The 13393-nt window shown below is 36.8% G+C and overlaps 2 protein-coding genes across 3 annotated transcripts in view; both read right to left on the reverse strand.

The window, feature by feature from the left end:
* Positions 1-2749, reverse strand: part of cxadr (CXADR Ig-like cell adhesion molecule) — a 40380-nt gene extending 37631 nt beyond the window's left edge. The window contains exon 1 of the mRNA XM_053331606.1: positions 2587-2749. Within this exon, the coding sequence (XP_053187581.1) occupies positions 2587-2638 (52 nt within the window). The 5' untranslated portion in view covers positions 2639-2749. The remainder of the gene's footprint in view (positions 1-2586) is intronic.
* Positions 2750-4166: 1417 nt separating this feature from the next.
* btg3 (B-cell translocation gene 3) lies at positions 4167-7826 on the reverse strand. 2 transcript variants are annotated; one of them, XM_053331768.1, is made up of 5 exons: positions 7734-7826; positions 6287-6493; positions 5965-6102; positions 5654-5846; positions 4167-4715 (listed from the first exon to the last, which is right to left on the reverse strand). In XM_053331768.1, exons 2-5 carry the CDS (start codon positions 6457-6459, stop codon positions 4509-4511), a joined length of 711 nt encoding a protein of 236 aa, XP_053187743.1. In that variant the 5' UTR covers positions 6460-6493; positions 7734-7826; the 3' UTR covers positions 4167-4508. The 2 variants fall into 2 exon arrangements, with proteins under 2 accessions (XP_053187743.1, XP_053187742.1); XM_053331767.1 differs by lacking the exon at positions 7734-7826 and having other exon boundaries at positions 6287-6606.
* Positions 7827-13393: the final 5567 nt, after the last annotated feature.

Consider the following 13393-nt stretch of genomic DNA (forward strand, 5'->3'; position numbering starts at 1 on the left):
CAGAAATCAAGAGGTGTCACCAACAGCATGACTGATATAAGTGTAGTGTTTCCCATGAAAGCTGTTAGATAATAGATTTAGGAAACTGACTTGTTGGAATGGAGCTGGCTACAGCAGTGAGAATATACCCATATGTTTTAACTGGGGTCAACTTTTTTATATTCAAAAGAACTTGAAAATAATGTAAGCCGAACTACTGTTGTGTACGTGTGTGTGTGACATTGACTGATATCACAATGACATATCAAAAAGAACTTCACCACAAGCAACAGAAAAGAGAGACCTGTTAAAAATACATTCTCCCTGATGTACAACTATGCTTTGTGCAATAAGAAATGAAAGTATTGATTATTTTAAGCTTTAAACATCTCCTGTAACTGGGTACTCACAATCAGTTCCCCAACAGATTTTAGGAACATTGCCACTAAATGAATACACCACCTCCTGATTGCATCTCATATGATTTCATGCTAACTTCATAACGCCATCTCCCATCTGATAACGCCAGCTTAACACTTAACAAAATGAGGATAATAACCACATTCTGTATTGAAAAAATTTGTCGATGAAAAACTTTTACACATTCCAAATTCCTTTACATTGGCTGTAATTTCAAGGACTTTAAACCTCTGTGGCACATTTCAAGCGGTGCCTCTTTGACAAATAGCACAAAGAAAACAGAGCAGAAAAACTCCACTTGTTATTTTTCCATTAAAGAGACGTTACATTATTGTGTATCTCTAAGCCATGTCAAAAGAATGTTATGAGTCTGGCAGATACTGTTCTTGTCTGCTGAAGTGGAACAGCGCCCAAATGACGAGGCCATGTTGCCATTAACATGGTAATGAGCCCAAAGTAGTGTACACAACAATGTAAATCATGAGACAAAAAAAGAGACAGCTGAAAAACATGCCATCTAACCCTTATGGTACACTAGGTGCCCCAGCTTTCACACACACACACACACACACACAGAAAAAAAGATGAGCTGGAAGATCCTAAACAAAGCGCTTCTTTATTACACGAGATCTCTCACTAATAAGCGGAGTGGAATGTCATCGCTCCCGACTGTGGCTCTGTGGCTTCACATCAAAATCTCACAAAAATATTTCGATAACTGCCACGGCATGTGAGAGATTTCACTGACTGAAACCAAGTGACAATCCTGTAGCACATTATTGTTTAGAGCTGGAGGAGGGACCTGTCAGTTTCAGAGTAAATTCCAGGGCACTACACAGACACACCCATTCACACGAAATTAAAGCTTAGTTAGTACTTATCATCAACATTATTATCATTTGTTTTATCAATAAATTACTAAAGCCAAGCAGTGTTTCTGCATTTATTGCCCTTGATGTCGCAACAAAAACACAGTTATGAAAACCAAAATAACAACTTGATTTTTTTCAATTAAGGCATATTAACTGTGTTGTTTGCTGAATGATTCTTCGACTTAAAAAGCCAAACTTAAAGTAAATTGGGGGTTACCAAACTAGGAGGAAGTTCCCCGCCAAATTGTTTAATTTCACCTTTAAGTCATTGACTCTACGTGAGCAAAGCAGTGCAGGTTTTAAATTAACTACTGTGATCACAGCTTTCACAGCCCACACTGCTATCTACCAGTATCAGCAAACAACAGAAAACCCTCTTAGCTGAGGGTCACTAGGTCTAAACTTTCGTTACAGGAGGGTCCACATAAGTAAATACATGGTTTGATTGATCTGATAGAATGGGATTTCAGACTTGGCAGAAGGAGGGGGGATTTGAGGGGTGGTCAGCACTGTTGGCAGATGGCAGACAGAAAAGGCAGCACTTTGAAGTCCTGTAGTTCCAGGTTCAAAAGCGGATCAAGCTATTGTTTTACCCACCAGACGGTAAATAAAAAAGACATCACACAGATATAACCAGATGTAAGGCATCGCATTTCTGTCGGCACTTTAAACACAATGATGTACATTTTAATTCCCATTCCTCCTGGGTATAGAAATTAACCTCAAGGCAGGCAATTGATGTGGTAACTTACACATGATGTAAACCAAACCACCGTCACTTTACTGGTGTTACTGGGGGAAAGGTGTATATTAATGCAGAAAATAGCGTTGGCAAACTTTTATTTATGAACGGCTCACCTTTATTTTCTGTCATATTTGCGTTTTTCTTTATTTTTCTGGCGTTTGTGGTAGCAGACATGCCACATTGGATAATAGTAACCGTTTTACCAACAACTTCCCTCATGAAATGTAATTGAAGCTAAAAGGTGTTATCTTATTTTCCAGTCGGTTTCGCCGGATATGCTAGCTAACTAAACTGACCTTGGACCGGAGTTATTCCCTGTTGGGAAATGTCTTAAAAAGTGTGTTCTGGTTAACCACAAAGTAAGTTTTATGTTGACCACATTAAACTGGGCTAATAAAAACGTGAACTAAAGTTGTAAGCGCTTCTAATTTGTCGAAAAAGAGCAAGTTTCGGTGTGGACGCCGCTAGGTAACGTTATTGTACGTAGCTGACCTCGACTCGCTGCCGTTTTAGTAAGAAATCATTCAAAAATCAAAGTAGCTCCGCGGCTGCTTGTGTTAGAAAACTCACCTGCAAAGAGGCTCAACAGTACACAACAGAACCGGCCTGTCGAAAGCTCCATTCCTGTTCCAGCTAGTCCACCACTTCTTCTATGAAACTTGGTCGAAGAACTTGTGCTGAATTGAAGTGAAAAGCAGCGGCAGCCCAGCTAGACCGAAGCATCCAAGCTCCAAGCTCCAAACTCCACTCCCCCTCCTTCTCCTCCTCCCTGCAGGTGCACAGCAGAGCGCGCCGCAGGGCGTCACGTGACAGACGCTTTTACCTTAAAAGGCGTCCAGTGGCGCCATCTGCTGGCGTTACAGCGTATTTGGTGACCCATCTGATTCTGTGGTTTTGGAAGAAATACTCAGAGCAAAGAAGGAGGAGGAGGAAAAAGAAGAAAAAAGAACAACGACAAGAACAACAACAACAATAATAATGATAATAAATGTATTTAGTATAGCACCTTTCACAGAAATACAATTCACAAAGTGCTTCACAGAATACAAAAGACAACATAAAAACATGCAAACATTAAAAAACAAAGGCAATAAAAACATGTAATGAGACAGAAGAAAGAAAAGCAACTAAATTAAAAAAAACATAAAACCATAAAAATATAAAAGCAACAACCCAGGCAAACAGAGGACATACAAGAGAAACAAGCACTAAAATACTGAATACTCCATTACAAGTACAAATCCTTCATTTAAAATCCTACTTGAAGTACTAAAGTAAAAGTATTTTTACTTCAGTAAAGGTAGTAATAAAAGTATTGTTGCCAAAGTATTGTTATGAATCTGTCAATTAAAGGGTCAGTTCATCAAAATTCCAAAAATAATCACTTTTCCTCTAATACCTGCTTGTATCCTACCATGAGGAAAGTTTTGGTTTTCTGCCACCAAAACAACACAATGGATGTGACTGAGATGTAATCTGTGGTGTTCAATAAATGTAAATACTGTTTGAAAAATGTTTCGGGTGAACTCACTCCACAAAAGGTATGTTTAAACATTTAAAGTAGTGCTATAGATTTTTATTTAAAACTGACAGGTTTATAATTTTTCAAGTCTGTCTTAAAACAACAGTCAGGTAGCCAAAGTACATGTTTATATTAGAAGATCCCTTCATAATGCAACTAATATGTAAGAGATGGTGGCCAAAATCTACAGTCCTCCTGTGCAAATATGTATTTAAAACCTTATCTTAAAGGGTAATATGACTCTTCAGTTGTCCACATTAATCAAGTAGATATCTTTCAACATTACAATATTTTTAGTGTCAAAGTCCATCTTTTTGTTACTATACTTTAACCACAGGTTAACACTGTGGAAATTTGATGCTAAACAGAAATATATGGCAGACACCCCTTTGATATGACTGAGATTGCTAATGACTCATAAGCTTCACATCTACTTCTTTAAATGCATTTTTGTGCTAAACGATGCAGGACACAGGACTTTTTAATATGATAGCACATCTACCGTTTATATTTCAATGATGAAAATGAAAAATAAATATTCCAGCAGCCTATAAGTAACAAGAGACAGTATACCTCAAATGATAGTTTAGGAAACACAACAAATAATTCTTAGAATGATGCTTGGAAACTGTTTAATAAAAATTCATAAATTTAACCCTATACATCTGACAATTCTACACTATTAATAAATAAAAATGTTTTATCACAAAGGACAGTAAGTGGTATACATGAACATTTTCCATTGTAAAAATACAGTACTTAGTTCAAAACTACATGTGTAGTATTCCAATTTAAATATCTAAATTTAATACAAGTGATTTATTCAAACTATAACAAATGGTCTAAAGTGCAAAAAAGTGTTTGTCAAAAACAATCGATATTTAAACTATAAAAATGTTTAAAAAAAACATTGGTCGGTTATCTTAAAGTTAAGTTTAATGTCCAGTGTGAACAGTAAGCACCATGATTTCTAACTATAACAATGTGCCAGATTTTGGTTTGTGGTCCAGTATCCAGGTCCCCCTCTATAGCTAGGAGGGAACCACTGATTATGCCTTAAAGGGTGGGGGGGTCTGCTGCGAGGCCTGAAGCCGTAGTGAGGTTGTGGGACCATGTGAGGATGTTTCACTGGTACCATCCTATTGGGATTCCATGTGGGAGCAGCTGGATTCATCGCCTAAAAATAAAAAATATATATATTTATGAAAAGCAGCTATCAATTCCGTCACAAAATAATCCTACTCCTAGACTCCGTTGCTTGGTTCCCAATTACTAAAAAAACATCAAAAGTTAAAAGAATCTCAACAGGATCATGAAACTGATGCAAACAATATCACAACTGAACAGACAGAACTAAGCACAGCCAAAAAGGTTAATCTAAATCTGGTTACTTTCAAGTAGGGTTTAGTACCGGGAAACGGGATTCCTGGGAAATCCAATCAAAACCATTTTCCAATTTTAATGACAGGAAACAGGAAAACATATTATTTAATATAACAGGAGCATTGGTGAAATATATTCAGGAAAACATAGTTTACTCTCATAAAACATGGAGCGCAGGTGTGTCCACATGCTGTGTGCTGGTAAAACACACCACAGCCTATCAATTCACACAATGTAGGAGCAGCTGTAGAATAGACGTAGTTTAACTGAATGGCTTAGACATTGCAAAATTACTTACTTTAATGAATTGTGTTAGTTTATATAATAAAGATTCGTAAAATATCACTTTTATGAGGGTCACAGTCACAGACAATAAACTTGGCATTTCATAATTCTGGGAGTAGCAGTGCAGCAGATGTAACAAAGTTCACGCAGCACACTGGATGCAAGCTAAGCTTAAGCCTATTTATTATAATATAGACAGACATAAATTGTGTTCTTTTGGCTTAATCATGATAAATAAAATACACAAAAGAGCTCAGATTGGGAACCCATATACATAATGTCTCCTTGTTGCATTTAGTGTTGCTTGAAATGACCAGGGCTTAGCTAATGGAATGCCTTAAAAAAAAAAAGAAGGTTATTTTCCAGGAAAACTGGCTTCTTCTCCTGGAATTAAATACAAATTTTAAATACTTTGTCAAAGCAGTTATAAAATATATCATGCAATACCTTGTAAGCACAGTGGCTGTTGGGGATAGTAAGCGGGGAAGAGCGTGTGCTCTCCTCATCGGATGAAGAACCGGAATGATAATCTGACGTCACCCTCTCCAAAGCACTGGTCACCTTCTTTGCCACATCTTTGTCTTCTTCATCATCACTAGAGAAACTGGCCACTGAGAAGAAAGGATTTTGCTCTCCATACCTAAAGGAAGGGAAAACGCATGAATAATTCATGTCTTTTTAGGATGACAAAGTGTTCCAACTCTTGTTGAATCACCAACGTGTCCAAAGTTTGTTTCAGGTATACATACAAGTCTCACCTGCAACACACCTCCCCAGGGTCCACCCACAATGTAAGTTCACGGGGAAGTCCCAGGTCACGGTACTGAACCCCACTCTCCTGGCAGGCCCGAAAGACCTCTGGATCCTGCCTGTGAAACCTGTTCACTCGAATGCACCTGCACAACACACAAAAGTGACACCACTTTAAACAGTCCTAAAACAGTAATTGGAAATGTAGTCATGATCAAAATTAAAGTTACATTAAAAGTTTCCCTTAATATCAGAGAATCCCTAGAAATAGTTGTTAGCAGAAAAAGAAGGAAAAAACAACAACAACAACAGCAGCAGCAGCAGCAGCACCTGTATGCCTGTCCTTTGCTGGGGTTGTCAGGGTACCAGTGGCCCTTGAACTTCTCCTGCAGTGCAACGGACAGCCTCTCGACAAACAGCTCAATCTTGTGTGGGTCCAACTTCCCTGCCTTGTTCACAAGCCTCTTCAGGAAAAATATCACCGCTGCTATTTCTCTCCTCATATTTCCTTAATGTTTCATCACATTCAAGCAGCTTCTGTAAATAAATTAACTTTGGTCAGTGAGTGTTTGACATATCAAAGTGGAAAAAGAAAAAAAAGACATGAATAATATCTGTGGTAAGATGCTAGTTAATAAAAAGTAAGTAAACCTCTTCATATCTCAGTAACTAACTTAATACTTCCGAAACCTCAAACAGGGTTGATTCTAGGATCAGAGCTTTAGGAGGGGCTCAGCTCCTGATGAGAATTTGACATACAATGCCCTGCACGTGTTCAAACCCTCTGCTGAATGACTCATTTCACTAAATAAAAAATTACAACAAGAAATATTCATAGAAGAATGGTCTACTATAGTGTATGATGATAATGGTCCAGAATAAACAATCACATATTTCTACAGAGACGACCGTGAGCTAGTTAATGAACCATGAGGCAAAGGCAATCTTAATGACACAACTATCCAAAATAAACTGTAGCAAAGGTGTTTGCCCCATCTCTAACAGACAGGCTAGCAAAATAATTTTTATAATTAAAGTTGTATAAAACAATTTTTTTGGGGTGCTGAGATCAAATTTAGGAGCGCTTGAGCACCTCTAAAAAGGGTCTAAAATCGCCACTGCTCTTAAAACAAAAAGGTATTTTTAAATGGGGTTCTTATCTGCTATAGCTATACTATTAAAAAACTAAGTGTGACTATGATAAAAATACACTTTTTGTTATCCTGGCAAATTACGTCACCATTTCCATGCACGCGTGGCAACAACTCCCAATTTAGAGACTATTTTTGTTTAAAATGATGAATAAATAACGCAGAAACACCTCAATTTAAACAACGTTTTACTCTACGGTCGGTTTGAACGTAGTGTGTTGACTTCAGTTAACGGACTACTGATTAAAAACGTCCCAAAAGGCGGGCAGTGACTCACAAATTCCGTTAATCCACGCGTCACCACACTTCATAAACACTGGCGAGGATAACGATGGCAACAGTTACATAAATGGCGCCGAAAAGCAGTTCAAAGTTACATGAATAGAGATGATAGTCACACCTGTAATTCCAGCTTCGACGTGACTCCAACAGAGTGTAAATAAAAGTAATTCAGCTTTAGCTTTAGTTAACGCTAACCGCCTCATGTTGCTAACTAACACAATAACACTCCTATAAATATTGGGATAACAGTCAGAAATAGTCATACTAAATAGTGAGACAGTGATGTAAAGACTATATATATGAACAGGGTGAGGTGTTAGGTCATTAATAGCTCACTGACTTACCTTTCTGTGGGATCTCATTGGCGCGTGGGCTGAAATGAATGGAAAGCACGAGAAGTTGCCCAAGAAAAAGTCTTGAGGGCTTCTTCTTCTTCGTGATGTGTATTGTTCCGGTAAACTACAGGCTTTCCAGAACATTGCTTCCCCCTGCAGGTCAGGATTAGGTTGCTGGCTATTCCAATGTGATAATAACGTGGTATATAACTGTGATCTTTGCTCTTATAGGCTGCATGTCATAAGTAGATGTTTAACAATTTGTATAGTTTAATGGAGTTTAAGGGAGAGACCATACAGTCTATGGGAGAGACCGGGGGCAATTGTATTTTTTACTTTTTCTTTCATAACTCACAGATATCTAGAAATGAACCGTCATCTTTTGATGTAAGAGACACATACTGTATATGTGCACTAATAATTAATACAGTTAATATATTATGATTAATAATGACAATGCTATCATTTTAAATTTAATGCAGTCACATCTACTGCAGGTTCCTCAGGCGTCCCCATCTCACTAGCCTATGGGTGCCATTCTAATCTACAGTGTCCTAGTCTTAGTGTGGTCAAAATGACGGTGTGCCATCTCTTGTTGCCTGGGTAGCAATACTCTGTCTTTTCACAAGTTTGTATTTAGAAGTACAGCTCATTTTCCCACTGTTACATGTTCCTTGATGATAGATCAACATTCAGATATCCCAGTGCATACACTCAGATCAATGTCTCTTCAATGCCCTTTTTTGCTGCCATGTCTGCTGCCTGCATGTTCAGTTTTATACAGAACCAACATCTCCACCACAAAGTCTGGTCTGGCTCCTAACTTGTCATTAGTCTGAGCATGCCCTCCTAAGCCTTCCCTCCTCTACCCACTCAGTGGCATTTATTGTACATATTTACAAATCTATACAAAGCCTGCAGCATATTTTGGTTGTTTTGGGTTTTTGTTTTTTACAAGTCTATACAAAGCCAGCAGCATATATTGTTATTTTATTTCTGAAATAGGTCTGTGGTTTTCTGTGTTTTTTTGTCTGTCAGTTTTGCACTTATATTAATTGCTCATATGCACATCATACAAATCTATGCATTGTGCAGGCGTTGGCCCTCAATTTATGTAGGTCTGTTGTTATTGTAGTCATTATTTGCAAATTAATAATTATTTGATATATATTTCAATTAAATGTCTCATATTTCAACAAATGCCACTGTGTTGTTAATTTCTACCTTGTAATAACACCAAGATTTTATTGTATTATAATTGTATTCTCAGCTTTTGTGACTTTCACAATGGTTTGCACAATGGATAAGCTTTCATAATAGCTAAACCAGACAAACAAACTCTCACATGTGTAATTTACACCAGCATGGCTCTTTATTTCAGATATTTAAAGCAGCTGATTTAGCTTACTGATACTGGGTACAACATTTTATGTGTATATTAGGGTGGGGTTTAGATTTTTGAATGCCCACTGCCTACGCAGCCACTGACCTCACCGCATGTCACTGACCCACTGTAGTGCCTATATTATAACTATTATCTCTGGTATACATACCAAAAGCCCTTGTAATGGGAATTCTTATTATTCATCTTCTCTGATACCAATGAGAAACTATGTCCTATGATTAGGTGTATGTGTGTGTCATAATCTGCTGACCACAACACTACTTATGTTACATGAAATGCTGATTGAGTGAACATCATCGAACACTGAGTGAACATCATGTATGTTATAATCTACTGACTAACCATTGTCCTGATTGTACACAAGTGACTATTGTGCTTACATTGTTCTGATGGTAGAACAAGGTCATGCTTTCACAAGATAATGTATTGTATATAATCTGACTATTTCCTCTGCTCTGGGCTCACTCGTGCCACCTCACAGTTGAGACAGCAAGGAGTCCGTCTGCAGACGACTGAATAAACTAGAGAAAGACAACAAACGACTTTGTGCTTCTTGATACAAAATACTGCCAGAACACCCTTCAGACAGTCGTTTGAGTTTTACAGTTTCTAATTGTGGGATGTAAAAGACAACGCCTGATTTATATAGATGGGGCCACAGCTCACAAAAATCTTTGGTCCCATCTGTATATATCTGGACATAATGTCCCCAAATTTTTTTTTTAGCTTTTCCTTTACCATGCCCAGAGAGACAGTACTATCATATGGTCTCATGCTTTTGATTGCACTGAAGTCTATTTCTGGTGTGGGTAGAATCCGTGGTGGTATAACTGACCACAATGTATCTGAGAGGTGACCTTTTCCAACTCCAGTTTCTCCACCTCTTTACTCATATTGAAAGTGAAACTCTTTCTTTCTTTTCACTGATCCCCACTCATAATCATTATGTCAGTGGTGTTTCTCCCACACAAGTAAACCCAGGATTGGAGTTGTACAGAGGGCCCCACAACATATTCTCAATGCCTCAGCATATATGACATCCAACCTTTTTAAATTTGACTTGGCTGCTGTTCCGTAACATAAACCAACTTATCACTGCTTGTCATTGTAGATCATTAATGATGTATCTTGGCCAGCACCCGATGAACTTCCTGAGAGGAAACACATTAAATGTATCACCATTTTCACAATTAGTCCACTTTATCCACTTTTTCTTTTTTCTTTTTTTTTTAAAACACATTTTATATCCACTTTTTCTATGTCAGTCTTTCATCAAAGTCCACTCCCAGGAATTTGACTTCTCTCAACTGCTTGTCCATACATAATAAACCCTGACATTCACCTTTCTTATTACCAAATATGACATATTTTGTTTTTCCACTGAAATCTTGAATCCCCACTTTTCACCCCAGTCAGCTATTTTATTTAGGGTTTCCTGGATTCACTCAGTTGTTTTGTTTTGTATTTCTTATTTGTTACACATGTTGTCAAGAGAAAATCTGCTGATTAACCAATTCTCATGATGGAAATATTATATACAAATAGCCAAATGTATGAAAACTCCATCCATTTCAATGCTTTCTATAATAAGCTTCATAAGTGTATGAATTTAAAATCCGCAAAAGAACATACATACAACACAAGAGTAAGCTTGTTGTGATCATATTAAAAATCAGTGTCTAGTTGGGATCCATGCCACCTCTCAGATGTGTATGAGTTGTTGGTTGCACCAGAGAATGATTTCATCTTCAAACCTCTCAGATGGTTTCATTTGAATAATTGTTTGACAACAAAAGACGTAACACTCTCCAATAATGGAGAAAAGTCAAAATAATTTCTGCTTCTCTACCCATTAATCATCTTACTGAGCCGACAAACTTCTAAATTGGGAATCACTGGACTAAACTATCTAACTAAAGTAGTATTAGCAATCCAGTAATGTAATATATAATATATCTAAGCAATTTATGCAGACGGTGCAGTTTTATTTTTTGTACATTTAGCTGATAATATGTCTCTACTTTTGTACTTCTGTGTCATTTGCAACTGAATAATTGTAACGTTTTATATTAGTAGGTCTATTTTTACTTCTACTGCTTCTTATCAGTTAACTATGAGTTTGTTTATTTGTTTGTTTTTCAAAGATGGACTCAGAGATTGAGCTAACAAGAAGACATGTCATGTGGATAAGTAGATTTTAAAAAATTCCAGTAAGTTGCTGCAAGTTTGTTATCACAGTGAGACTGTTGCGCAACATCATTTAAATGCAGATGCAATTATCTACAGTTCATGTTAGACAAGCTACTGCTAATAATAATAATTTCTTGTTACAACCATATACTATAAATGAAATAAGGTTTTTATAAAGATGTGGATTCAGACTTTATTTTGTTGGCTAGTACATGGAATCTTCTGTTTTTATAGTCAGGATGTTATTACTGAAATTCCTAAGAATTTAAGGCTGAAGGTTATTTGATTCTCTTGTGGTTTACCTCAAGTGCATATTTCCTGGAAATGACTCATTACGACTCATCTATTCTCTACTATGCTATTTATTTCCACAAGGGGGCACCCATCCTCCATCTACCACACAGTGCACTATCATTAATGTACAGTCATTCATTTAAAGTCAACAAATGGGTCATATTCAGGTAAAATGATGGTGAAAGTTGCACTTAACCAATATCTACTCATGATTCATTGTTGTCAATAATATGAATAGAAATAGTTTCAGATAGATTCTAGAGTTTACATGGCTGTATAAGACCAACATTACACTTCCTTAATTTTATGTCAGCAAACACCACACCAACACAACCACTGTTTATCAGTCAATCATTAATGGATTGAAGAATGATTGTATACATTATTCAAGCTTTTGACAAATATATGTTGAAACATTATGGTCATAATACTTTATAATAATGTTAATATCATATGTTAGTATCAGAAAAACACCAGCACCAGAGTGTGTAGTAAAAATAATTTCCTTTTATTGAAATATTTTACAAAAGAAATACAAAGCACAAATCACACAGGCTGTGTAAGGTCCAATAAACACACAATAAATAGAATGTAAAACATCACACAACACAAATTCATCCTTGTTCAACATTAGAAAACAAACAAAGTCAAGTCTACGAAAAAAAAAAAAAAAAAAAAAAAAAGGTAGGATGTGGAAGTGTAACACATATACTTACATCTCCAGCAAAAAGATAACAAGAGCACCAGAACGGAAAAAACACAAAAAAGTGCTGAGCAGAGGCGCAGACCCAGCCATGATTCCACAGTATACAAAACACACAGCATTCATATTGAAAACACAAATAAAAAAAACACACATACAACCGAGGACTTGAACGACTGAAATTTTGCAGTAAGGACCAGTAATCTGAATACTCAAGCACACTAGATTCAGTTATCCAAATAAAACCAAAGATACACGTTTAAAATGGAGCTAAAACCCTAAAAAAAGGGTCAAATACATTTAAATCTCTTACAAAGAGAGAGCAAAAGAGATACACTGTTACTGCTGAGGCCTAAACATTAATCTGATAATAACCTCGTCTTGCTCCCAGCTTATAATAATCAAGTAGCTCTGTGACCTCTGAGAAAACCTCAGATATAACCAATATTTTCTACTTAGTAAGGCTTCTGATTTATTAGTCTCTTTCTTGCATAGGGTTCCTGAATAATAAACTAACCTTTAAAACACTGAGCGCTAATACCATCCCTGTCCTTTGTCTTCTTTGTCTCTTTTTATTGTAAAGTCAGGGACCTCCAGAGGCACAGTAGACCTAACTTATCCCGCTTGTATTGCTGTGACATCAACTTAGCTCTCGCACACATATAAGGGCGACACAGGTTAATACTGGACATGAAAAAAAAAAAAAGATAAATAAAACTCATTTCCACAGCATCACCTTTAGAGTAAAAATAGTCCATTACCACATACGCTGAACTGAACCTAGGAGTAAAATCACTAAGCCACATTTGAAGTCAGTTTGGTATTGCCTAACGTCCTTTGTTAATCAATCGAAATCAGCCAAATGCTTATAAGTTCACAAATAGAACAAAATACAGACTTTGGTTTGGCAGCTGGATTTCTTTTGCAGTAGTTTCACCTTTTTTTTTTCTTCTTCTTCCCATAACACTCTTTCAGTGTATAGCCATATGTACAACTGTGCTTGTGTCTGCTATACAGACAATAAACAGCTCTGTACTAAATATCAAGTAAATCTCACCAGCAATAATAGCAATAAAA

The sequence above is a fragment of the Scomber japonicus genome, chromosome 13, assembly GCF_027409825.1.
Source record: "Scomber japonicus isolate fScoJap1 chromosome 13, fScoJap1.pri, whole genome shotgun sequence".
Taxonomy (NCBI): domain Eukaryota; kingdom Metazoa; phylum Chordata; class Actinopteri; order Scombriformes; family Scombridae; genus Scomber; species Scomber japonicus.